Source organism: Saccopteryx leptura, chromosome 2 (assembly GCF_036850995.1).
Source record: "Saccopteryx leptura isolate mSacLep1 chromosome 2, mSacLep1_pri_phased_curated, whole genome shotgun sequence".
Classification (NCBI taxonomy): Eukaryota; Metazoa; Chordata; class Mammalia; order Chiroptera; family Emballonuridae; genus Saccopteryx; species Saccopteryx leptura.
Window position 1 is genome coordinate 260,372,422 of NC_089504.1, and position 26,453 is coordinate 260,398,874.

At 37.3% G+C, this 26,453-nt stretch overlaps 2 protein-coding genes across 4 annotated transcripts in view; both read right to left on the reverse strand.

The window, feature by feature from the left end:
- The window catches only part of COP1 (COP1 E3 ubiquitin ligase), a 147,427-nt gene that overhangs the window by 100,195 nt on the left and 20,779 nt on the right, over positions 1-26,453 (reverse strand). Inside the window, exons 3-6 of one of the 3 annotated variants that reach the window (XM_066371573.1) lie at positions 23,062-23,159; positions 14,719-14,783; positions 13,863-13,982; positions 7,647-7,715 (exon numbers count right to left, since the gene is read on the reverse strand). In XM_066371573.1, coding sequence (XP_066227670.1) covers positions 7,647-7,715; positions 13,863-13,982; positions 14,719-14,783; positions 23,062-23,159 — 352 coding nt within the window. Of the gene's footprint in view, positions 1-7,646; positions 7,716-13,862; positions 13,983-14,706; positions 14,784-23,061; positions 23,160-26,453 lie in introns of all 3 variants that reach the window. The other 2 variants (XM_066371572.1, XM_066371574.1) reach the window with 2 other exon arrangements.
- On the reverse strand, positions 17,277-17,737 carry LOC136393405 (ATP synthase subunit g, mitochondrial). Its single transcript, XM_066366030.1, has one exon. The coding sequence runs from the start codon at positions 17,664-17,666 to the stop codon at positions 17,355-17,357; it is 312 nt and encodes a 103-aa protein (XP_066222127.1). The 5' UTR covers positions 17,667-17,737; the 3' UTR covers positions 17,277-17,354.

The following is a 26,453-nucleotide window of genomic DNA, read 5'->3' on the forward strand; positions in this document are numbered from 1 at the left end:
AACGAAAACAACAATAAAAAACATAAAAGAAACAACTCTGGCAGAGTACACAGAAATCTCTTCTGTATAAGAAACTCACCTGGAATATGATTCAGAAATTGATGAAACAAGGACACAAAGAATCAGTAGGAATGCAGAAAATTATCACTATATGTTGAACAAACATTATAGTACACCATGCAATTGTAAAATCTATTCTTTTCAAGTACAAATATTTCTAAATGTAACCAACTACCAGGTGATAGTGCAAATATCATAGTCAAACAAATACAACAAAGTATTGATAATCCAATTATAACAGAAATCCATAACAGAAAGACAAAAAATCCACATGTTCAAATAATAGTAGTTTATTTCTAAATAGTTCACTGGCTTAAAAAAACTGTAATAAAAATACAAACTATTTTAAACTAAGGAATAACCAACAAAATGCCATTTGAAAATCATTAGATGCAGCTAAAAAAAAATTTGACCTTAAATGCTATATTAGAAAAATGTCTGCATATGTACAACCAAATTAACAAATTAGAAAAGGAACAACGAAAAGACAGAAAGAAAAAAGTAGAATGGAAATGATAAAGAACATAAACTTATAAAATAGAAAAAAAAATTAACATAGAGAACATAAAGCCAAAAGTTGGTTCTTAGATAAGACTCAAAATTGATACATCTCTGGCAACAACCAATTGAGAAAGAAAGAGGAAAAGGCACTGCACTCATCAGCAGTTAGGAATGAAGGACATCACTAAAAACTCTGGAGACATTAAAATTTTAATATTAAGATGAATCTTCTATCAGTAAATTAGAATATGTAGATGAAACAGTCACCTCCTAAAAAAGAGCATATAACATATCAAAAGTGACACCTAAAACAAAAACCTGAATAGGCATATAACTGTTGAAGCAACTGAATCAATAGCTTAAAACTTGGCAAACAACAGACCCAGACAGCCTCTCCAGCATGATCTTTAGACATTCAGCCATGATGTCCTTCCTAGACTACACAAATTCTTCCAGAAAATAGTAAAGGGAGTACCTTCCCCAATTCACCTGATACAGTAAGCAATCTTTATAGCAAAAGTGAACAAGACTAGTATAAAAATAAAGGACAATCTCACTAATGAACATAGGATGCAAAAATCCTAAACAAAATACAAACAACGTAGAAGAGGACACACATCATGATCAAGTTTGGTTTACATAAAGGATGCAAGTAAGGCAAACCACCATCCTGGTGGTCCTAGAATGCAGAACATTCTATGTTAAAAACTATGACACTCCTGAGCAAATCAGGATAGTTCATCACCCTAGATGCAAAGTCGATTTACTTTTTAATGTTAAATAAATGTAATTATTCACATTAACAGAATAAAATTTCATATCATCTCAGGTGCAAAAAATTTTGGAGAATACTCAAGCCCCCAGTAACAAGTGAAGGAAAAAAAAATTAAGAAACTGGGAATAGAAATTTACTTCCTTGAATTATAAAAGGTACCTAGAAAAAAACCTACAGAAAACATCATACCTAATGGTGACACGCCGAAAGCTTTCACTGCGAGACCAGCACCAAGACTAGGATGCCCCGCTATCACCACTTCTATTCATCATTGTACAGGATGTCCTAGCCAGCAGAGTAAGACAAGAAAAATAAATAAAAGATATAATAATCATAAAAAAGAAACTAAACTGTTATTTGCAGACGATGATGTGTACACAGAAAACATAAAAGAATCTACAAAAAAATTATTAGAATTAATGATAGTTTAAAGAGGTTGCTGGCTACAAAATTACGTATGTGTAAAAATCAACTGTATTTCTATATACCAGCAAACAGTAAGAAACTGAAATTAAAGACACAGACATAATTTACAATAGCATAAAAAAATGAACACCTAAGAACAAATCTAAAATAAAAATGTATAAGAATAATACTAAAATAATACTAAACTAAAATAAAAAAATGTATAAGAGTAATATACTAAACAGAAAGTTTTATAAAATATTAAGGACCCAAATAAAAAGATAAATACCATGTATATCAGTTAGAAGACTCAATATTGTAAAGATACTCTCCCAAACTGATCTACAGAGTAATCGCAATAAAAACCACAGGTTTGCCACAGAAATATGCCAGCTGGTTCTAAAATTTATATAGAAAAACAAAGAGCCATGAATAGCTGAGGCATTCTTAAAGAGGAACAGTAATTTAAAGTTCTATTTTTTTTTAATGTGGAACTGCTAAAAAAAATAGACAAATAGACCAGTGGAGCATATAAGAGAGCCTAGAAACAGACTATCACATATATGGACAAATGTGGTATGATAGAGATGGTACTTCAGAGTAATAGAGAAAGGATAAACTTTTTAATGAAGAATGCTTAGCCAACTAATTATCCATATGAAAAGTTCCTTATCTCTCACATTATACAAAATAAACTCCCAAGTAGATTAGAGATCTGAATGTGAAAAATAAAGAATTAAAAAATTAAAAAATAAAGAAAGCTTCAAATAGATAATATAACAAAAATGTCTTCATAACCTCCAGTGGAGAAGAATTTTTTACCTGACACAAACAGCACAAATTTTAACAGGAAAGATTAATAAGAAATTTAACTATTTAAGACAGAAACATCAGTTCATCAAATGATACCACTTAAGACAATGAAAAAAGCAGCCCAAATTAGAGGAAGAAAATACATTGCTCACAAAAATTAGGGGATACCTTATTGCTTTATATTCATTTTGAAATAAATATTCCCTAATTTTTGTGAGCAGTATATTTGCTGGAGATTAGATAGATAAGATAAAGAATTTTTATCTAGAATATATAAACAACAAACCATTAAGAAAATTAACTAAACAGAAAAGCAGCTTTAAGCAAGTATTTCACACAGACAAAAAATAAAAAATAAAATGGCCAATAAACATAGTAACAGGTGTTCAAACTAATTAGTCATCAGGAAATAATTAAAACCATAAAGAGCACACATAACCCAAAGATTAGCTAAACTGAAAAGTCTGATTTCAAGTATTGGCACAAATACAGTGCAGCAGGAACAATCATACAACAGCCATAGGAAGTGTCACTAAGAATTACAACTGCTTAGGAAAACAGTTTGTACATATCCTGTGACTCATCAATTCCACTTCTACATACATCCCATACAGATATACACCTGGATATATATATGTAAGCTAATAGCAATTTGTAAATAGCTGCAAACCAAAAACAACTCAATAGTGCACTGGTAACAAAAAATGAAGTATGTTTACATATAGAATACAATAACAAAAATGAATCAACTACAGCCATACAAAACAATAAAGATGAAGTTTAACACTGAGCCAAAGAACAAAATATTATTACAGAAGTCCATTTATGTAAGTTCAAAAAAGAAAAAAAAGACAAATAGGCATCAAATTAATAAAGAAAAACAAAAGGTGATTACTATAAATATCAAAATATTAACTACCTAACGGGCAAGGAAGCAGGCTATAACCTGGAAAGGGGAGGAAGCTGCAGTGTTCCTAACAATAATTTATTGTTTAATCAGATGGTGATACATGGATGGTTACTCCACAATAACTCTTTAACTGAAGTTTGTTTAATAAATTTTTGTTTTATTTTACATATGTGAAAACACTGAAAAAATCCAACTCATTAAAATTCCAAACAAAGCCAAAAAGAAACCAGAACTCATCAAAACTGTCCTATTACAGTAAATTAAATGGGTACCACAAATGTCCAGAAGTATATTATAAAATAAGACCAAACAAAATATTTCTGATCAGGCAGTGGAACAGTGGATACAGTGTTGGACAGGCAGGGAGAGGCAGGTTCAAAACCCTGAGGTAGCCGGCTTGAACGCGGGCTCATCTAGTTAGAGCAAGGCTCACTTGAGCACAGGGTCGCCGGCCTGAGTGTGCGATCATAGACATGACCCTACGGTTGCTGGCTTGAAGCCCAAGGTCGCTGGCTTGAGCAAGGGGTCACTTGCTCTGCTGTAGCCCCCTGGTCAAGGCACATATGAGGAAGCAATCAATGAACAACTAAAGAGCCACAACAAAGAATTGATGCTTCTCATCTCTCTCCTTTCCTGTCTATCCCTATCTCTCTCTCTCTCTCTCTCTCTCTCTCTCTCTCTCTCTCTCTCTCTCTCTCACACACACACACACACACACACACACACAAAGACTCAGTTACAAAAAGTATGTGACTGTTGTTTTCAAAATCCTCTCTTGCTTTCTCACTTTCATGAGGGAAGCCAGCTGTCAGGTGTAAGCTAGTCTATGGAGAAACCCACATGGCAAGAAAACAGCATATCCTTTCGAGAGCCAGTGAGCGAGGTTGAAATGGTTCCTACTCCGGTGGACCCTGAGAAAACTGCCGCCCTGGCCAACACCCTGATTGGAGCTTAGTAGAAAGCCCTGCGCCAAGGCACTCAGTTACACGGCACCAGTGTTCCTAACCCAAAATATTAAATGTCTGATGCTTTAAGTCATTAAATCTGAGGGTAACTTGCTACACAGCAATAGATTCAGAGGTCTACTATATGCACATTCCTGTCTCTTAATATTCGAGAGTCAGTAGGGTGAAATAAACCAAAAACAAAAATTAAATATAGCAGTCTAATATCCCTAAAACACTAGTGAGAATGCAGAACATTCTGTGATAAAAACTGTAATACCCACCTGATGGGGCGTTGGTGCAGTGGATAGAGCGTCCGACTGGGATGCGGAAGGACCCAGGTTTGAGACCTCGAGGTCGCCAGCTTGAGCACGGGCTCATCTGGTTTGAGCAAAAGCTCACCAGCTTGGACCCAAGGTTGCTGGCTCGAGCAAGGGGTTACTCAGTCTGCTGAAGGCCCGCGGTCAAGGCACATATGAGAAACCAATCAATGAACAACTGAGGTGTCGCAATGCGCAAACGAAAAACTAATGATTGATGCTTCTCATCTCTCCGTTCCAGTCTGTCTATCCCTGTCTATCCCTCACTCTGACTCTCTCTTTGTCTCTGAAAAATAAATAGTTAAAAAAAAAACACAAAAAACTATGATACCCTTGAACGAATCAGGACAGTTCATCACCCTAGGTGCAAAGTCAACTTACTTTATTTAATGTTAAATCATTGAAATTGGATGGATTTCTCTTCTGATAAAATATAATAAAAACTGTGTCCCTAAAGGGCAAATACTGGACAAACTTACAGCAGACCCCTTTAAAAGATGGGGGCTTCATAAGCTTAGGGTTCTTTAGTTCTAATATAAATCCATTGCATGTGCGTGTCAACCTGGGTCTCTACAATGCCACTAAAGAACCTGGGAGTCACAGGGAATGGATGCCAACACGAGGCTGATGCTGCCAGATGTGATGTGATAAAGACCTTTATCTCCAACCAAGAGTCGCACGTCTCTGCCAGCATCTATAAACTCTGGCAGGCTAACTTGTTAGCTTGCCAGTATAATAAAAATCTCAGAACCTTCACAGCCTTTTAAACAGTTATATGCTATATCTTTATTACCTGAAACAATTCCAAATCTAACAATTTATTGCAAGTATTAGACCCCTAAAGAAGCACTAAAGCGCCTCCGGGGCTGATAAAAACCTAAAATAACGCAGGACACAATGACCAGCCATTTCATTTGACCCCCAGATACCCTCTTATTTGTCCTGTTCACTTCACTGATTCATTTTCTCTTTCATCACCAGGCAATTTCCTACATACTCAGTCTCACTCTCAATAGTTCAAAGTCAACAGGAAACATGTATAACTACTGTAAAACAATTTCACATTTAAAGGATAGTGTATGAAATATGAAAAATTATCACTCTTCCAAAGAATTTTCTATAGCAAAAAATGTTGAGTGTACATGTTCAATTATAATTTTATTCTGGTCCTGGCCAGGGGCAGAGTCAATATAATGTCAGTCTGGAGTATGAAGTCCCGGGTTCAATCCCTGGTCAGGGCACACAAAAGAAGTGACATTTGCTTCTCTCCCCCTCACTCTCCCTCTCTTCGCCTCCCACAGCCAGTGGCTCAGTTGGTGAACTGGTGAGCATGGCCAGCTGAAGACAGCTCAGTTGATTAGCTCAGTTGATCTGAGCACGTCAGCCTCAGACGCTAAAAACAGCTCAGTAATCGAGCATTGCCCTAGATGGGGTTGCAGGGTGCATTGTGGTAGGGGTACATGAGGGATGTGCCTCACTACCTCCCCTCCTCTCACCTAAAATAGTAATAATAATTTTATTTTCATACATTATAAAATTTTCAACTTTGCTACTCAAAGCATGGTCTAAGGACAGATAGCAGCATCACCTGGAGCTTGCTAGAACTGTAGATATCACACACCTCGAATCAGAACTGGAGTCCAACAAGATGCTCAGGTGATTCTCATGCATATTCAAGTTTAAGAAGTACCCACCAAAAAATATATATATTTATAATGAAGATGGTGTTTTCATTAACAGATACATTCAAATCTAATTGTTAAAAGTTAAGGATAAGAAAAATATAGTCATAAGCCATGTAAAAAATAATTAGCTATATACACTACCATAATACAGAAATTTTATCTGGACAAACTAAGACAAAGTTAAAAATACACATCATGAATAACCAAAAAGAGGGAAATATCAAACTAAGATAATATAAGGTTCTGGCAATCCACACTTAAAATACTTCATCAAAATAAAGACATTTCTCAGCTTTTTATTTTCAAAAATATTAAAGATCACCTAGGACCTAACAGGGGTCCCCAAACTTTTTACACAGGGGGCCAGTTCACTGTCCCTCAGACCGTTGGAGGGCTGCCACATACAGTGCTTCTCTCACTGACCACCAGTGAAAGAGGTGCCTGTACAGGAAGTACGGCGAGGGCCAGACAAATGGCCTCAGGGGGGCTGCATGCGGCCCGCGGGCCGTAGTTTGGGGACGCCTGAGTCCTAGCACATAATAGTTATATTTTTTAATGAGTAAAAAGTATGTTAATTAGAAAGCTCATACTAAAAATATGAGATTGAGACAGAAATTTAAATATAAAACAACTTTCAGAGTTACTTTAGCATGCTACCCAGAGCATAGAATTTTGCCTTTGATTTTTCTGTATTTAGCACAAGTGTGAAATGACTAAAGAATTTATAAATGTTAAACTAGAACATTCTAGTTATAAACTGTTAATAAAAAAAAAACTATGCCCTAGCTAGCCTACATGACTTTCATTTTCCTAGCTCTAAATTGGTAGCTATGTTTTTACTTGTTTCTACCTGTCATGCATTTTTTCCATTAGATAAATTGTAACCTTTTCTACTTAAGGCTCTGTTATCTCAACTATCCTAAGTTTTCTTTCTGGGTGGAAGGTGAGCTGTGACTTGATGATTCTATTTTATATTCTTTATAGCTTTGAGGGAAGTCATTGCATTCAATCCTACAGACTTTTCAGTACATCTCCAAAAAGAGATTTTTAAAGAATCAAGTTATAAAGGTAAAATCTAAAATATCAAAATGTAAGAAAAACTCATGAAAACTCAAAATACTTTTAAAATGTATTTTTAAAAAATGTTTAAGCTTGAAATGTCCACAAAAATGAGGGGACATGGGAATGTCAACAATAAATAAAACATTATGCAAAATACACAAAATAATATACCTCTCTCTTATTTCTTCTTGCAACCTTGAGGAATTCCATAAGGATCTGTAGTTGGGCTGCATGGGATTCCTATAATAGAAAATTATAATTGTTCTTTTAACAATATAACTACGATTTCAAAGTTTTCTTTAACATCACAATATAATCAGTATGAAGCAACTTAATGCATCAATTTAAGTTAGTCTATTAATTCTATTAATTCGGTTTTCCCATTTGATAATTGCATTTTTAAAAGCAAGCCATTTTAAATTACATTCCTCATTTACCTTGTTGAAAAACTACTTTTGGGAAGTGGCATTTCTGCTATCTGTCCTAGCTGTCTATTCCCAATCATACTAATACAACAGCGAGACAAAAAAACCATGGCACAACCAACAGAGCCTCTAGACACTGACATCTCTTTCCCCATAAGAATTTCATTTGCAGGGGAATAAGAAGCATGAAAAATGAATAGAAATCCATACCTTTCAGAAGCCAAATTTACTATTTCTCGTTATTACCTAGTCACAGTATAATGTGAAAATCAATACAGTTCTATACTAGAAAATTTCAGTCAAAATTAAACTTAAAAGCAAAAATTTTGGTCCTGGCCAATTGGCTCAGTGGTAGAGCGTCAGCCTGGCATGCGGGAGTCCCAGGTTTGATTCCCGGCCAGGGCATACAGGAGAAGCGCCCATCTGCTTCTCCACCCCTCCCCCTCTCCTTCCTCTCTGTCTCTCTCTTCCCTTCCCGCAGCCAAGGCTCCACTGGAACAAAGTTGGCCCAGGTGCTGAGGATGGCTCTGTGGCCTCTGCCTCAGGAGCTAGAATGGCTCTGATTGCGGCAGGGCGATGACCCAGATGGGCGGAGCATTGCCCCCTGGTGGGCGTGCAGGGTGGATCCCAGTCGGGCGCATGCGGGAATCTGTCTGACTGCCTCCCTGTTTCCAACCTCAGAAAAAAAACCACAAAAAACAAAAATTTTAATATAAGTAAGTAAAGGGAAGGGTAAATAACCCAAACTGGTAACAAATAATAATGTAACAGACAAATGACAATTATGACCTTGACATTTTCTGGATATCAAAAAATACAATTACAGCCTGACCAGGTGGTAGCACAGTGGCTAGAGTATCAGTCTGGGACGCTGAGGACCCAGGTATAAAACCTCGAGGTCACCAGCTTGAGCACAGGGTCACTGGCTTAAGCGTGGGATCATACACATGACCTCATGGTCTCTGGCTAGAGCCCAAAAGTTCTGGCTTGAGCAATGGGTCACTTGGTCAGCTGCAGCCTGCCAGTCAGGGTACATATGAGAAAGCAATCAATGAACAGCTAAGGTGCCTCAACTATGAGTTGATGCTTCTTCTCACATCTCTCTCTCTCTCTCTCTCTCTCTCTCTCTAAAAAAAAAATAAATATCCTTTAATGTTAAAATTCACATTAGAAAAACTAGGAATTCCAAGTTAATCAATAAATATATGTAAAAAGAAAACCAAAAAGTAAAACGGAATAGCAATGAGATAGTTCATGAACAAATAATTCTAATTTTTTATCATATATTTGAAATTTTGAATTAAAAAGCCCAGTGGAACACTTCCAAAACAAACAAAAATAAATAAACAAGACAGATTAATAACACTTTTAGTTACCTGGCTGTGCAACAGAATTCTTAGAGCCAGCTCTTAAACACTGGGACAGACTCTCCCTACTCTGTTACTCTAGAAAACATCTCAGGAATCCCTGTATTTAACAAGTCTCCAGATGATAAGAATAAGCCCATCAAAATGTAAAGAATCACTAAGACATTATATGTTCTACAAAAGAACACGGCCACCTCACCCTCCACTCCCAAAGTCTATCCCCTTTGGGGAGAGGGAGGAAATCTTTGCATTTTAAAGAGTAAGAGGTAAAATAGAGCAATGAAATGTTTAAGTCAAGACATATAAAGACAAACAAGGACAAATATGAACAATCATGTCAGAATACTCCAATGGACAAACACAACTGAATTAATGAAAAATAATTTGTAAAACATGGTGTCATGAGAGATTTAAAAGCAGTGTTTTTTTTTGTTTTTTGCATAACAAACTGGCATTTATTGAACATGAGACGATACATTAGACTATCACAAAGAATAAATTCACAGGGGCTCTGTGTCCCAACAATGGTGACAATGTATCCCAGTGTCCCCTGCATCTTTCCTGGGATTCTTCACACTGATTGTCTATAACTGTCTATGGATTATTAATGGCTAGAGAGCAAAGATCACATCTTTATAGAAAAACAAATATGCACAGCCAAGACTTATAATAAATAATATAGCTTATTTGCAAAGGAAGTATACAAACCATCTTCAATATAGTAAGTCTGACACTTCATTTCTATCAACTAGGGCATGTAAATAGGTTAAGAATGTAGAGAGGGAAGAGCCCCCCCCCCCCAAAGCTTCATGGTCAAAGAAAAGCCAGTTTTCCTTTGACCTTGTATTATTGTTTGATCTTGTAAATTAGGACTACTATTTATTACTTGGATTTTGGGGGGAAGAAAAAGGAAGAAAAGCAAGAGGGGGAGGAGAAGGGGTAAACAGAAGACAAGACAAAACAAGAGAGAACTTGACTTTCAAGGTCTAATAGTAAGTCAAAATCTTAGGATTCTAACCTCAAAACCTATCAAAACTTTATGAATGCTTCCCATACTTGACTTCAGAGTCCCGATCTATAAAATAAGCACATAACACCTGACCAGGCAGTGGTGCAGTGGATAGAGCACTGGACTGGGATGCAGAGGGCCCAGGTTTGAAGCCCCGAGGTCGCCACCTTGAGCATGAGCTCATCCGGCTTGAGCGGGGGGTGGGGGTGGGGGGGGTTGTCACTGGCTTGCGTGTGGAATCATAGACATGACCCCATGGTCACTGGTTTGAGCTCAAAGGTTTCTGGCTTGGGCAAGGGGTCACTCGCTCCATTGTTACCTCCCAGTCAAGGCACATATGATAAAGCAATCAATGAACCATTAAGGTGCCACAATGAAGAATTAATGCCTCTCATCTCTCTCGTTTCCTCTCTGTCCCTATCTGTCACTCTGTCTCTATTACACACACACACACACACACACACACTAATAATAATAATAATAAAAAAATAAGCAGGTAACATTTCTCAAATAAGAGTCATTTTGCCATATCATGTAATTGTTACCGTGATTTATAGGTGGTAAATTTTCTCTATATCAGTACATTCCTTTTCTTAAATTTGTCAAAAAAATTCTAAAGGATAAGCACTTATAATACTATGACTGACTATGATGCCTTCAAAATATTTCATAACCATATAAAATTCATAATGATAAGGGAATGATTCATTCAAAAAACACAATTCTAGACATAAATGTACCTAATAAGGAGCTTCAAAATACATGAAGCAAAATAAGACAAAAAAACAAAAACAAAATACCTGAAGCAAAAATAACATAAAACAATGAAAAATGGACAATCAGAATCATATTTTTGACATATTGCTATCAGTAACTGATAGAGGTAGGAGGAAATACAGGATTTGAATAATATTAACAAACTTACATAATCAGTATTTATAAAAGCATTAAAGCAAAGAGCATACTGCTGTATCCAAATGCAAGTGATCATTTAACAAAATAGACCATACACCATATAATGAAAATCACAATACATTTCAATAGACCACAAGCAGACAAACTAAATATCTACATCTGGCTAAAATGCAGTGAGTAATACAGAAGTCACACTCCTATATTAAATAACAAAACAGCAGGCCAGTTATGAAACAATCGCTTCAGACAAAGAATCAGAAATATTTTCTTTTCCCAGGAGCCAGAGTGAAAACACCTTGAAATATATAGTCATCACGTAGAATACTCAAAAAAGAGTGCCTCAAGTAGTGGGGCAAATTAGCCCAGACAAAAATCTGCTCTGGTCCCACCAAGCAAGGCTTAAAAACAAGCTTCAAAAGAATTTAATGTTCTCCAAGTAACTTAACTACATGCCAGAACAAAGTCCAGGAATGTATAAAGGAACAAAAAACTACTCACCATTAAACAAAGTAAAATTTACAGTTTCTGACATACAGTCAAAAAACTAATAAGCATGCAAATATAAAAAAATACATCCATAATAAGGGAGAAAGTCAGCAATAAAAATAGGTGTAGAAATGATATAATAGGATTATTAAACAAAAACAAAAAATTATAACTACATATATATTCTAGGAGTTAGAAGAAAGCATAAGCATGTTAAGGAAACACCTGGAAGATAAAATGATTAGTGAATTTGACAACAGAAACTATTCAAAATGAACTGGACAAAGGAAAATGATAAAACATAAATGAACAGAGCTGTTTATCAATGATTTGTGAAATAACATCAATCAGCCTAATAGTTGTTAATTGGTGTTCCCAAAATGGAAGAGGGAACAGCAAAATATATTAAAAAATAAAAACTAAAAATCTCCAAATCTGATAGAAACTATAAAACCACAGAACCAAGACTCTCAAAGATCCTCAGGAACAAGGCATATGGGTATAGGGCGGGGGAGAAGGGAACTATACCAAAGTACATCAAAATCAAAATGCTTAAAACCATAAAAAGAACATCTTAAACTCAGAAAAATATATTCCATACTGAGTACGAGAGATAAGAATGGTGGCCGAGCCTGACCAGGCAGTGGCGCAGTGGATACAGCATCAGACTGGGATGCAGAGGCAGGTTCGAAACCCTGAAGTCACTGGCTTGAGCGTGGGCTCACCAGCTTGAGTGCAGGGTTGCTGGCTTGAGCATGGGATCATAAACATGACCCCACGGTTGCTGACTTGAGCCAAGGTCGCTGGCTTGAAGCCCAAGATTGCTGGCTTGAGCTCAAGGTCGCTGGCTTGAGCAAGGAGTCACTCAGTCTGCTGTAGCCCCCCCCCCCCCATCAAGGCAGATATGAGAAAGTAATCAATGAACAACTATAGTGCAGCAACAAAGAGTTGATGCTTCTCATCTCTCTCCCTTCCTGTCTCTCTGTCTTTCTCTCTGACTCTGACAAAAAAAAAAAAAAAAAAATGGCAGCTGACTTCTATCTGAAACAGTACAAGACAGAAGAAAATAAAAAAAGTTAAAATACTGAAATAAGCCCTGGCCAGATAGCTAAACTGATTAGAGTGTCGCCCTGATACACCAAGGTTGTGGGTTCCATCCCAGGTCAGAGTACATACAAGAATCACCAATAAGAGCATTGCAACAAAGCAATGTCTCTCTCTCTCTCCCTCTCTCTAACCCTTCCCTTTCTCTTTCATTGTAAAATCAATGAAAAAATTTTTAATAAAAATAAATAATACTGAAATTAAAAAAGTAAATCTAGAATGTTATACTGACTTGGAAGTACCTTTCAAATACAAAGGCTGAAACAATTCATTATCAGCCGATCTGCATTAAAGAAATGATAAAGGTTGTCCTTCAGGCAGAAGAAAAATATATGGTAAATACAGGACTTTTAAAATCATGTTGCCAAACCATAATACAATTTAAATAGAATTCAACTACCTAAACATATTTTTGGCGAAGTGTACACACACACATGCACACATCTGACAACAATCTGATATAAACTATAGTAAAAGAGAAAAGAATTAATATGGTACAAACTCAGAGAAGAGTAATATGGCAATATTTCATTTAGTAAGTTGAAATGGGCATACAAACCCTATGAACAGCAACCCCAGCCCTTAATTCACAATATTAACAGCAGTACTGTCACTCACAGCTGAAAACTGGGAAGAACCTAAATGACCATCAACAGGGGAGGAGATATGTTCTTGCAATGGATTACCATACTAGAAAGAAGTAATCCTACTGGGAGGATTTTAATAAATACAAATATCTCTAATTTCTCCTTCAAGACAATATGGTAAATAAGAACTTCATTAGAAGAAAAATGACTAATATAATTGTTCTTTATTAAAGTGAAACTATATTTTCTCATGATCTTTCTTATTACTCAGCTTTTGTTAATATGAGCTGGCCACTCTAAGTTAGATTATAAGCAATTTGTTCTTTTATGAAAAGGGGGATCTGTTAGAAGTGACACTTTGAAGATGTTTCTTGCTGAACAAAATTGGATGGATTAAATGACACTACCTTATAATTTATAAACATTTCTAGATCTTTTTCAATGTAATAAAGCATACCGTCTAAATCAAATTTTATAGTTCAGCTGCCACTTACTGCTTCCAGTTGTTTCTTCTTCTGCACTAGTAATTCCAACATAAGGTTGACATTGGCTAAATCAAGGTTATCTTGGTCAGTTCCCAGTAAATCCTGAAAGATTTGCCACCTATGGCCATTCTAAAAATGAAGAAAAGAAGAAACATAATAACTTTCTAAGATTGTTTTAGAGACTCTAAAACAAAAGTTTAATTGCTACTTCCTAATATATTTATTACACAGATATCAAAATACACTATAATGTTCCAATCTACTCTTTCCCAGCTAATGGCTTCCCACTGCCTTCTAATGATTATTTAAACACCATTTTTCCCTTAAATGAATTTAAATAACAGATATGAAATGCATATTACCTCTCCAAAAACCACTCCATTTTTTAATATTCAAGACAAATGTTAAGTCAACATCTCTAAAGATGTAATTTTTCCCTTCAAAATAAGCACCTGGATTTCAATTATTTTCCTAGCCATATTTTCAAATTTGTATTTGGTTATAAGGTATTTAAGCTCACTTGCCTCAAAAATTTGTGGCAAATCCTCTTAAATTGAGAATTTTTCAACAGTTTTCCCAAATTACCACACAGTTTCACTCTGTCATATAATCCTTCAAATGTCACATATTACAAGCCAACAGTCTCAATGTGACCTTACCAAACCTTTTAAAAAATGATCACTACATTTTAAACAATGTAGTTAAGGAAGGTCTTTATTTATTGAACAAAATAATATTAAACAAATTTCCTTTAAGAAAAATCAACAATATACTAAACTTGAATGTCTAATATTAAACCCATAAAACAATGTTTTGAAATTTATTAAAAATAGTAATAAAAGTTGAAACATACGGTGCTACTCACTGAGTGGTCCAATTTGAACCTCTTTTCCTCAAACCTTTGTTTCTGTTTGAGAATGAGCTCATTCACTGCAAATAAAAACAAAAAACACACATAATTTTTATTTTATTAAAGATATCATTTAATTGTTCTAAATGAATTGTATTTTAACTTTAAAAAGTCCCAAATCAAAAAGATGCTAAGCAGAAATTTCAAATTAGAAATAGCTGTCACAAGCTACTACTGCTAAAATGATTGCTATTACTACTACAGTACTAATATTACTACGTGAGAAGAATTCTTCAGCCTATGTACCTACTCTTACATGTTTCAATGATGACACTACTGACACCTGGAAAGAGACAATTCACTGTGTGTGAGACTGTCCCATGAGTCTATGAGGTAGGCACCAAAAATTTACATTTTTCTCTTTTTGTTTGTTTGACTTTTCTATAAATATCATGGCAGACAATGTCAGTTACCTTTCCAAAAACCACTCCATTTTTTATTTAAATAACAGCATGATTTTTTTTTAAATTTATTTTAGAGAGGAGAGGGAGAGACAGAGGAGACAGAAGGGGGGGGGAGGAGCTGGAAGCATCAACTCCCATATGTGCCTTGACCAGGCAAGCCCAGGGTTTCGAACCAGCGACCTTAGCATTTCCAGGTCAACGCTTTATCCACTGCGCCACCACAGGTCTGGCAACAGCATGATTTTTTTACAATTGTCAGATTATCATTCTTTCAGAGGCTAGACCCCTCCCCAAACCCACAGTATGATTCTTGACTAAATTAAGCCAATCTAGTCATTTGAACTTTGCCAGTGATTGACATGGGATTAAGTATGTGACCTAATTTTGACCAATAAGGGGTATGCTGTCTTTTGGAAGAGAAGGAGAAGAGAAAAACGAGCTCTTTCCCAGCTATCACTAACAGATGGTATCTGGAACTGCTTGGAGCCATCTTGCAATCTTGAGGAATCTAGCCCAAGACCAACACATATCCTGGGGATGGAAGAACAGAAAGATGGAAAAAAACTTGATGATGTTACTGAACCACAGAATTAACTAGTTTTAGAAATTCTATGGGAATCAATACATTTTACTAAATGTTTAATCCACTTATAATTGGACTGTTCTGTCTTTAACAGCCAGCTGATTTAAAAAAAATGATAAAGGAAAACTAGCTCTAGGCTAGGCAGGCACTTTAATTTATAGACATTATCCTATTGGTTGTTCTTCCCATGTAGAGGTGAGGGACTATTAGAGCATAAGGACCTTTAACATGGTGACATACATTACACGAGACAGGATACAAATTCAACCATCTAATAATTTTTACTAAACCACAATCCAACTGTAAATATTTTTTAACAAACCAGAGAGGTACTAAGCCCACACTAGAGATCCAATCTTCAAAGATGAGTAAGATTAAATCCGAGTAAGACTAAATCTAAGTAAGACTCAAGATGTTCAGAACAAGAAGACAAATATTTATGATGCAGTAGTTTTAACATAATGTGAAAATCAGAGCTATCAATGAAAGAGACTGACAAAAAAACACAGAAGAAAGAGCAATCAAAATGTAAGGAGCAGGGCCCTGGCCGGTTGGCTCAGTGGTAGAGTGTCAGCCTGGCGTGCAGGAGTCCCGGGTTTGATTCCCGGCCAGGGCACACAGGAGAGGCGCCCATCTGCTTCTCCACCCCTCTCCCTCTCCCTCTTCTCTGTCTCTCTCTTCCCCTCTCGCAGCCAAGGCTCCATTGGAGCAGAGTTGGCCCGGGTGCTAAGGATGGCTCCACAGCCTCCGTCTCAGGAGCTAGAGTGGCTCTGGTCGCAACAGAGCAATGCCCCAGATGGGCAGAGCATCGCCCCCTGGTGGGCATGCCGGGTGGATCCCGGTCGGGCGCATGCGGGAGTCTGTCTGACTGCCTCCCCGTTTCCAGCTTCGGAAAAACACATACACACACAAAAAAAACCCACAAAAAAAATTCAAAAAAAAAATGTAAGGAGCAGGCTTCAAATAGAAGGTGACATTAGAATTGGGCCAAAACAGGCACATACAAATTCATTAAATAGAAAAAGGCACAGAAAAGAATTCAGATAGAGGAGGGAGAAGCAAGGGGCAATGTCAGAAAAATAGCAGGAGATAAAATGATTTAAAATCAATATGGCTGAGAAACAGGGTCATAGTGTTTTTGTTAATGATTAACAGGGGCTGAGAACTAAGACTACAACTGTAAACAGATTGGAGCCTGATTCTGAAGAGTCTGGTTTGTACCTCACAAGCAAAGTTATCATTAAAATCCAGGGAAGATAAAGAAGAAAACTTGCAATAATGTAATACTGGAAATAAAGAGGAATGTGGAATATGAGTGTAATGTTTCAGTCACAGCATTAACCACTTTAAAAAAAGAAAAGCAACTTAAATAATTGTAATACTTCACATGTATCATATATTCTACATTGCACTTTACCAAGAAATCTCAAATACCATTCAAACTGAAGAATAATCTAAATTCATAATTATAATTCTATGGATTCTTTTTTTTTTTTTTTTTTTTTTTTTTTTTAAGAATATTTTTATTCAAATACCATTCTGATCACTCATGGTCCAAGAACATTCAAATAATAAACAAAGAAACAGATGTTAAAGACTGGTCTTCAAACATTATAGCCAACGATGCCACGCTTGCCTATGATCTCGCCGATGTAAAACCACATCCACACCTCAGTGGCCACCAAACCATTCAGCAGAGCTTCCTTAACTGTGAGCTGTTTGAAGCTACCAGTTTGAGCACTAGTGACTATTTTTTTCAAGCTCTGAATAGCTGTAGGGATCTCAGCTGGGGTTGGAGGAATCAGCTCAACCTTGGCATAGTGCCAGAATGTGGCCAGTCGAGGCTTGGAGTAAGTCACAGCAGCATTCACCAACGCGGGTGCCTTCTCCGCGAGGTTTCGGACAAATTGGGCCATAGTTGGAGGATGTAAGGTCTGTGGGCCCCGGATAGCCTGCTAAATGTCACCCTCGTGAGGACCCACCGAAGGACCCCTCTATGGATTCTTATAACAGCCATAGTACTAAGAACAAACAATGCATTTCTACGTTAAATTTTCCATTTTAGCAACGGTCTTTTTAGATGCAGGCTGGTATAGAAGTAGAGACTCTGAGCCAGACTGCTTAGGACCAAATCTGCCACTTCCTGGTTTGTAAAACTTTACTGAGATACATAGCCTGGTCTGTGCCATAGTTTCCTCCCCTGAGAAATGACGATGACCACAGTGCCTATCTTACAGAACTGAGAATTAAATGAGTTAACACACATACAGCACTTAGGACATATGTCTGAAGTAATAAGGATGAGACATGCATTAGTTATTTTTTTTATTTTATTTTTTATTTATTTATTCATTTTAGAAAGGAGAGAGAGAGGGAGAAAGACAGAGAGAGAGAGGGGAGAGAGAGGAGAGAGAAGGGGGGAGGAGCAGGAAGTATCAACTCCCATATGTGTCTTGACCAGGCAAGCCCAGGGTTTCGAACCGGCGACCTCAGCATTTCCAGGTCGACGCTCTATCCACTGCGCCACCACAGGTCAGGTAGTTATTTTTTTAAAAAACAGTAATTTTGAACTTGGCATTCATGTTGTCCTTTACCTTAAAGAGAGGGTCATTCATGAGAAAGATTTAAGAATTCAATGTACAGATTTTATATCTAGACAGAAGAATCGAGGAGGGAGAGAGAGAGAGAGAGAGAGAGAGAGAGAGAGACAGGAAGGGAGGAAGAGGCAGCTGAAGAGAGATCCTTCACCAGGAAGGAACAGGAGACCTGAGGGCAGGCATTGGCAGGAGTGCAGGAACAACTGCAGACATGCTCTCACCCTGCCTGAGCCTTCCAGGGTCATGAGAGAGCCCTGAGATCTTTCAAGTCCAAGGAGGATGGCCAGGGGAAGAGAGTGTGTACAGTGGAGAGGTGGGGGAGGGGTAGAGAGTAAAGGGAATGAAAAAGAATGCTGTGGGAAAAGAAAACACAATGCTGCGGAAGGTTAGGGGGAGTCTCAAGGAGGAGAAACTAGTGTAGTACTTATGGTGGAAAAGGAAAAATCAAAATACTTGTCCTGACAAAAAAGTGTGTGACTAATGTCCAGAAAACCAAATACTTTTTGTGTTTGGCTTCCTATTCTTTTATTAAAATAGAAGGACTTGAGCCCTAGCCAGTTGGCTCAGTGGTAGAGTGTCGGCCTGGCATGCAGGAGTCCCAGGTTCAATTCCCAGCCAGGGCATACAGGAGAAGCGCCTATCTGCTTCTCCACGCCTCCCCCTCTCCTTCCTCTCTGTCTCTCTCTTCCCCTCCTGCAGCCAAGGCTCCAAAGGAGCAAAGTTGGCCTGGGCACTGAGGATGGCTCCATAGCTTCTGCCTCAGGTGCTAGAATGGCTCTGGTCACAACAGAGCAACGCCCCAGATGGGCAGAGCATTGCCTCCTGGTGGGCATGCCTGGTGGATCCCGGTCGAGGGCATGCGGGAGTCTGTCTGACTGCCTCCCCGTTTCCAACTTCAGAAAAATACAAAAAAAATAATAATAATAAAATAGAAGGACTTGACTTGTCAACTAATAGAGCATTAAAAAAATTTTTGACAATAAATCAGTAAGTGCTGTCGTTTTAGGTAATAATTCAGAAAGCTATCAAATAACTGAGTTACGTTGCTCTAACAAAATTTCTTCAATCCCCATCAACTTACTTATGTAAAGAAAAGTTTCAGCCCTGGCCAGCTGGCTCAATGGTAGAGCACTGGCCCTGCATGTGGATGTCCCAGGTTCAATTCCTGGTCAGGGCATGTGGGAGAAGCGACCATCTGCTTCTCCACCTCTCCTCCTCTCACTTCTCTCTCCTTGTCTCTCTCTCTCTCTTTCATTTCCCCTCCTGCAGCCATGGCTTGATTGGAGTGAGTTGGCCCCAAGCTCTAAGGATAGTTCCATGGCCTCTGCCTCAGGTGCTAAGAAAAGCTCAATTGCTGAGCAACGGAGAAAAGCCCCAGAAGGGCAGGGCATCACCCCTTAGTGGGCTCTACCGGGTGGATTCTGGTCAGGGAGCAAAGCAAAGTTTCTCAAGACTTACACTTTTAAAAATAAAAAAGAAAGTCTTAAACTTACACAATGTCATATGTCAATTTAAAAAACTGTGATGATTCTTGAAAAAGAAATAATAATAATAAAAAGAAGACAAATGAAATGGAATCCTAGTCCTAGTAATAACCAACAATGGGCCCTGGCCGGGTAGCTCAGTAGGAAAGAGTGTTGTTCCAATACGCCAAGGTTACAGGCTCATCCCTGGGCAAGGTACCTACAAGAATCAACCCATGAATGCATGAATGGGTAGAACAACAGATGGACGGCACGCTCTTTCTCTCTCTAAAAAAAAAACCAAAAAAAAACAGCGATAGCACTGGTACTGCTTGAGAAGGGCACCACCAAACATTAAGCAGTGTAATTTCAATAAATTTTTACTAATACTTTATAAAATTTCTAAATATTTGTCTGATCAATTGCATACTACTAATTACAATAACAACCCTCCAAAATATTTAAGTTCCAATACTAAACAGAAAATTATGTTCAAAAGAAACTCCTAAGTCTATAATTTTTATTTATATATACTTCTGTTACAGAAAAGTATAATAGGGAAATCAATATAAATTTAAAAGATGAAAATACATTAATGTAAAAGATAAAGTCATGTGGACGATATGCAATGTAGGTAGGATTCTGTTTAATTCAAACAGAAAAGGAATGAATAAAATTTCTTACAACAGAAAGCGTCTATTTTCAGATCAATGAAAAGTATCCAATCACTATGATATTGCCTGACCAGGTGGTGGTGCAGTGGATAGAGCGTCGGAGAGGGACGCGGAAGACCCAGGTTAGAAACCCCGAGGTTGCTTGCTTAAGCACAGGCTCATCTAGTTTGAGCAAGGCTCATCAGCTTGAGCCCTAGTCACTGGCTTGAGCAAGGGGTCACTCAGTCTGCTGTAGCCCCCTGGTCAAGGCACATATGAGAAAGCAATCAATGAACTACTAAAATGCCTCAATAAAGAATTGATACTTCTCATCTCTCTCCCTTCCTGTCTGTCCCTCTCTTTGTCTCAATCACACACACACACACACACACACACAATCACTATGATATTCAGATTTCAAAGTATTTGAAAAAGAAATGAGTTTTATTTTTAGATAGCTGTATTTACAGTACTCCTAAAGTTATATCCTTTATATTCACTTAAAAGAAAAACTAGATTCTACTATATTAAAAATGAGGCATCAATGTGTGAGAAAGTACCTAATTTATCAGAATTTTTATATGGGTCATCCAAGGAAAAGGTTTGAAGACTATTGCTATAGAAAATGTGTGGCCCAGCCCTCTCCTCTTGAATCAGGTGTACAGCATTTAAAAGTGAAAGGTCCAGCCCTGGCCAGTTGGCACAGTGGTAGAGCATCGGCCCAGTGTTTGGACATCTCAGTTTTGATCCTGGTCAGGGCACAGAGGAGAAGCGACCATGTTCTTCTCCACCTCTCTCCCTCTCTCTTTTCTGTCTCTATCTTTATCTCTATCTCTCTCTTCTCCTCCTGCAGCCATGGCTCCAGGCACTGAGGATGGCTCCATGGCCTAGCCTCAGGCACTGAAATAGCTCAGTAGCTGAGCAGCAGAGCAGCTGCTCCAGGTGAGCAGAGCATTAACCTGTAAGGGGCTTGCCAGATGAATCCCAGATGAGGCACGTGCAAGTGCATGTCTCTCTGCCTCCTCACTTCTCACTTAATTAAAATAATAAAATAAAATAGATCACCACCAAGAAAACTTAAAGCTTAGAAAATCAGGAAAATGTGACTTCATTATTTAATAGTGAATATATATATATATATATATATATACACACACACACTAATATATGGAAATTACTTTCCACATTTTTATATTTCTTCCATGCTAATGTATAGTATTCTCTCTCACCATTTAGAAATTCACCTAACAGAATTTCTAACTTGTGAAATTATTTAGGGAACATTGCTTCAAAATTTCTGTTACTATCAAAACTTTCAGAACATCAAATTCCTTTCTATATTTAACCATTCCAAAAGTAGTTTTCCAAAATTATGCAACTAATGGGCCCACGTAGCAGCATCAATCTAAGTTCAGAAACAAAGGATTCTGCTTTGCAAGATTTTATTTTCCCTTTTTTTCTAACCTAGCCAGTGAAGTCCAGTCCTCAGAATGTCAAACCAGTCAATATTTCCTCATTTCCTAAGTTCCTTCTCCAAGTTTGTCTTAAGACTTTATCTATGTAGAAAAACTTGGTATTAAACAGAAAATCTTCACAATATTTCCTCCAAGATTCCTTTCTGCTGTGCAATCATCCAGTGATTTTCCTTCATGAAAAGATACTGAACTGTAGTGAAAAGTAAAAGAGAGGAAAAGGGCTGTAGCCAAAGCAATTTTAGAGCAGAGGTAGAAATGAAAGCCATAGCTGAAAAGGTACAACTTCATGATTTATTATAAACCAGCAACTGAGCTGAGGAAGTCAAACTGCAACTGAAGCCTCGGCAGCTCAGAATCTAGAGTACAAGTAAATGTCATACCCTGACTCAGAGAGTTATGTTCCTCTTTAGAATGAAGGTTAACCTTTCTGATCAACATGCCCCATGGTACCCTACTTCATGCCTACCCATAACTGAAAATTAATCTTCATTCCTAAAAACTCAATATAAAGATTTCCCACAATATCTAGGCTTTACAACATGTAGAATTTTTAGATATTCACAAGTGGTCTCTGATGAGAAATCATTCCCAGCCATTTACCCTTTACTCTATTTTGTCTCTCTTCTCTAGCTTCCATTCCTCCCTCAAAAGTTCTACATCCATGCCTTCCTTTCCCAATTCTTACTTTCTGATTGCTTCCAGATCACAGACTCTGCCCCCTTGTAGAACACTCATATTCAAATGGATGTTTTCAGCCCTTCCCCTCCTTATTAGCTCTTTACTCCATTGCTTCTCACTTCTGCCCCTGCAGCGGGAACAGCAAGAATGAACACTATATAAAGAGACAGGAATTCTGGATATCTGGCATTCTCCTTTGGCTTCAGTCTGTCCACCCATCTATGCAAGAATTTAAGAGTTGTGTCAATCAAAAAATTTTTTAGAAATTTGAGAATGATATGGCACAGAATCTGTCAAAACCCAGGTAAGATTGGGAAAAGCATCTGGGGCAGTAGGAAAGAGAGGCTCACTTACTCTAAACTATGCTTTCTGAATAAATTAGGGCTAGCATATACTTGGGGGAAAAGAATATTTAAAAAAATTAAAAATCATTCCAAAGACTCACCCAAGAAATTAGGATACAGATGGTCAATATTATCCACAACATAGTTACACTTGGGACATCTATTATTATCCTCCAAACTCTGATGAATACACTTGTAGCTATTAGTAGAAAAAATAAAATAGATTTGGTTAAGTCAGTGATAGATTAATAAACTGGTCACAAAATAATGCCTATTAGTCTTCTATTCCTCATTTTCAACATAAGTAATCAGTTTTCAAATTTATTTCAGCTTATATTTTTACATCATAAAGAAGATACATAGGGAATTATTACAAAATAATATACAAGTCATTGAAAAATAAACTCAAATAATAAATCTGAATATAATTTACAAAGATATATTAAGTTTTAAGTTTATGCAATTTAAATAATATATAACAACACAAAAATCAAATGCCTAAGATTTAATTAAGCAAACAGATTGGGTTCTTATAGTATTGATATCCTTAATACAAAAAGAGTGCATTCAAACAAGAAAAAGAGAAAAACAGAAAAATCAGTATAACAAAAATTAGTCAATAAGCATGAGAAAATCCTCATCTTCACTAAAATGAAAAATTAATTTAAAATTATATACTAGTTTAGGCCTGACCTGTGGTGGTGCAGTGGATAAAGCATTGACCTGGAACACCAAGGTCACAAGTTCAAAGCCCTGGCCTTGCCTGATCAAGGCACATATGGGAGTTGATGCTTCCCGTTCCTCCCTGCTTCTCTCTCTCTCTCTCTCCTTTCTCTAAAATGAATAAATAAAAATTTTAAAAAATAATAAAAGGCCCTGGCCAGTTGGCTCAGTGGTAGAGCATCAGCCCAGTGTGTGGATGTCCCAGGTTCAATTTTCGGTCAGGGCACACAGGAGAAGTGACCATTTGCTTTTCTACCCCTCCCCCCCCTCTCTCTCTTTCTCTCTCTTCTCCTGCAGCCATAGCTTGGAGCAAATTGGCCCTGGGTGCTGAGACTGGGTCTATGGCCTCGCCTCAGATGCTAAAATAACTTGGTTGCTGAGCATCACCCCCTAGTGGGCTTGTTGAATGGATTCCAGATGGGGCACATGTCTCTCTGCCTGCCCACTTTCACTTAAGAAAAACAAACAAACAAACAAATAAATAAACAAATAAAATTATACACTAGTTTATAACAATTAGAATAAAAAAATACTGTCAGAGTTAAGCAGTATTTGTAGATGTAAACAATCTCATGTACTGTTGTAGGAAATGTAACTGCCACTTTTTAAAAGGGAAGTTATATGAAATACTTAAGGCTGTGCATCCCCTTTGATTTGTAGTGATTTTACTTCTAGGAATTTATCCTAAAGAAATAAGCAGATACTTATGTAGAAAGGTGTTCAACTCAAGGTTATTTGTAAATAACAAAATGAATTCACAAGCAATCAAAACACTAGACAATTGACTAAGTTTGTAAATATCAGCCCAATACAATGTATATAGCCATAGAAATCATATTGTAAGTACAGCCATGAAAAGTAATCAATAACAATTAATAGTTATACCTGAAGAAATGCGATTACAAAAAATTTTTCCTTCCTCACCTTATATATTCCTATAATGTTAGGCTTTTTACACTGCGTATTATTATCTTACAATAAAAAACATTAAAAATACTGTTCAACCAAACCTAAGACATTTTCAATAGCTACTCATAATGCAACTTTTTTTTATTTTTAATTTTATTTATTCATTTTAGAGAGGAGAGAGAAAGGGAGAGAGAGAGAGAGGGAGAGAGAGAGGAGAGAGAGACAGAGAGAGAAGGTGAGGAGGAGCTGGAAGCATCAACTCCCATATGTGCCTTGACCAGGCAAGCCCAGGGTTTCGAACCGGCGACCTCAGCATTTCCAGGTCGACGCTTTATCCACTGCGCCACCACAGGTCAGGCCTCTCATAATGCAACTCTTAAAATAAATATTCAGTACCACAATGTACTTAGGGAATCAGGGAACGTACAGATACTCCAGTACTTTCAGCCTTTTTCACCAATGAAATAAAAGTTGGTTTTGCATTTCATTTGCATAATCAAACAACTTTCTTTGACTAGTCATTTGCTTTTCTGATGTTATTTAATAAAAAAATAAATAAAATGCTTCTTTTTTATCACTTCATATTCATTTTGAAATATCCCCTAATTTTTGTGAGCAGTATAAATGGGTGCCTGTTAAGTGTATAGCTAATAATAAAGAATGAATATTTCTCTACAGCTACGGATAACTGCCATTTCTTCTATCAAGTACATGTCTACCTGTAAAGTATGAATATTTTTCTGTCTGTGTAAACAGGAATGAGTCGATATAAAAAACTGCAAATCAGAAGAAACAAAAACAGCAAAGACAAATCAGAAACAGTGGCCATATATAATAAACCAGATATAAAGAAAGACTAATGGCAAGATACAAGACAATGAATTAGTCAAAAGTCCCAAAAGGCAAGCTGGCACCCAGGCTTGATCAAATATTCGCTGGGAGATGACAACAATGAGGAACCTTTGAATTATAATTAATTTGTAATGAAGCAAAACAGTATATGAAGACTTGGTAGACATGACGTCTCAGAAGCAAGGTGCAGAGAACAAGCTGGATGTAGCAAAGGAACAACAAAAAAAAAGCAATCCTTATCTCTATATCATATAGAAGACAGAATTTTTTTTTTTTTTTACAGAGACAGAGAGAGAGTCAGAGAGAGGGATGGATAGGGAGAGACAGACAGGAACGGAGAGAGATGAGAAGCATCAATCATCCGTGTTTTTTTTCGTTTCGTTGTTCATTGATTGCTTTCTCAATGTGCCAAGTAATCCCTTGCTCGAGCCAGTGACCTTGGGTCCAAGCTGGTGAGCTTTGCTCAAACCAGATGAGCTGGCACTCAAGCTGGTGACCTCGGGGTCTCGAACCTGGGTCCTCCGCATCCCAGTCCGACGCTCTATCCACTGCGCCACCGCCTGGTCAGGCAGAAGACAGAATTTTTATTGTTGAGTTTCAGTTAGGCTACCTCTAGTCCAAGGTTCACTGTCAAGTAGGAATGAATAAAGTGAAAGGTTTATTCCTGTTACACTGTCTTCAACCTATTACAAGGAAAGAGTTACCATTTGTAAGTGGGACATGGGATAAACAGTTGATGTGGTCTGATTTAATTCAGTGTTAATATGAATGGAACCTTGAAGTGATATACTGCTTGGCTCCAGATTACCAGCCAGGGTTCAAATTAGCAAAGAGTTGATACAACAGGCTACTGTTCAATGATTGAAGTTCTGCAGGCCACACATGTTAGGATAGGGTAAATAAGTATGAGCCTATGTTCAAAGTACAGAAATGTTGCACAGTTTAGCAAGCCTGACAACGGGAGTACCAAACTCCTGGGTTATTAGCTCCTGCCAAGTTGTGTTCTCTA

Bases quoted from the DNA above. Each gene is read 5' to 3' on its own strand.
- LOC136393405 (XM_066366030.1), bottom strand. From the start codon at position 17,666: ATGGCCCAATTTGTCCGAAACCTCGCGGAGAAGGCACCCGCGTTGGTG.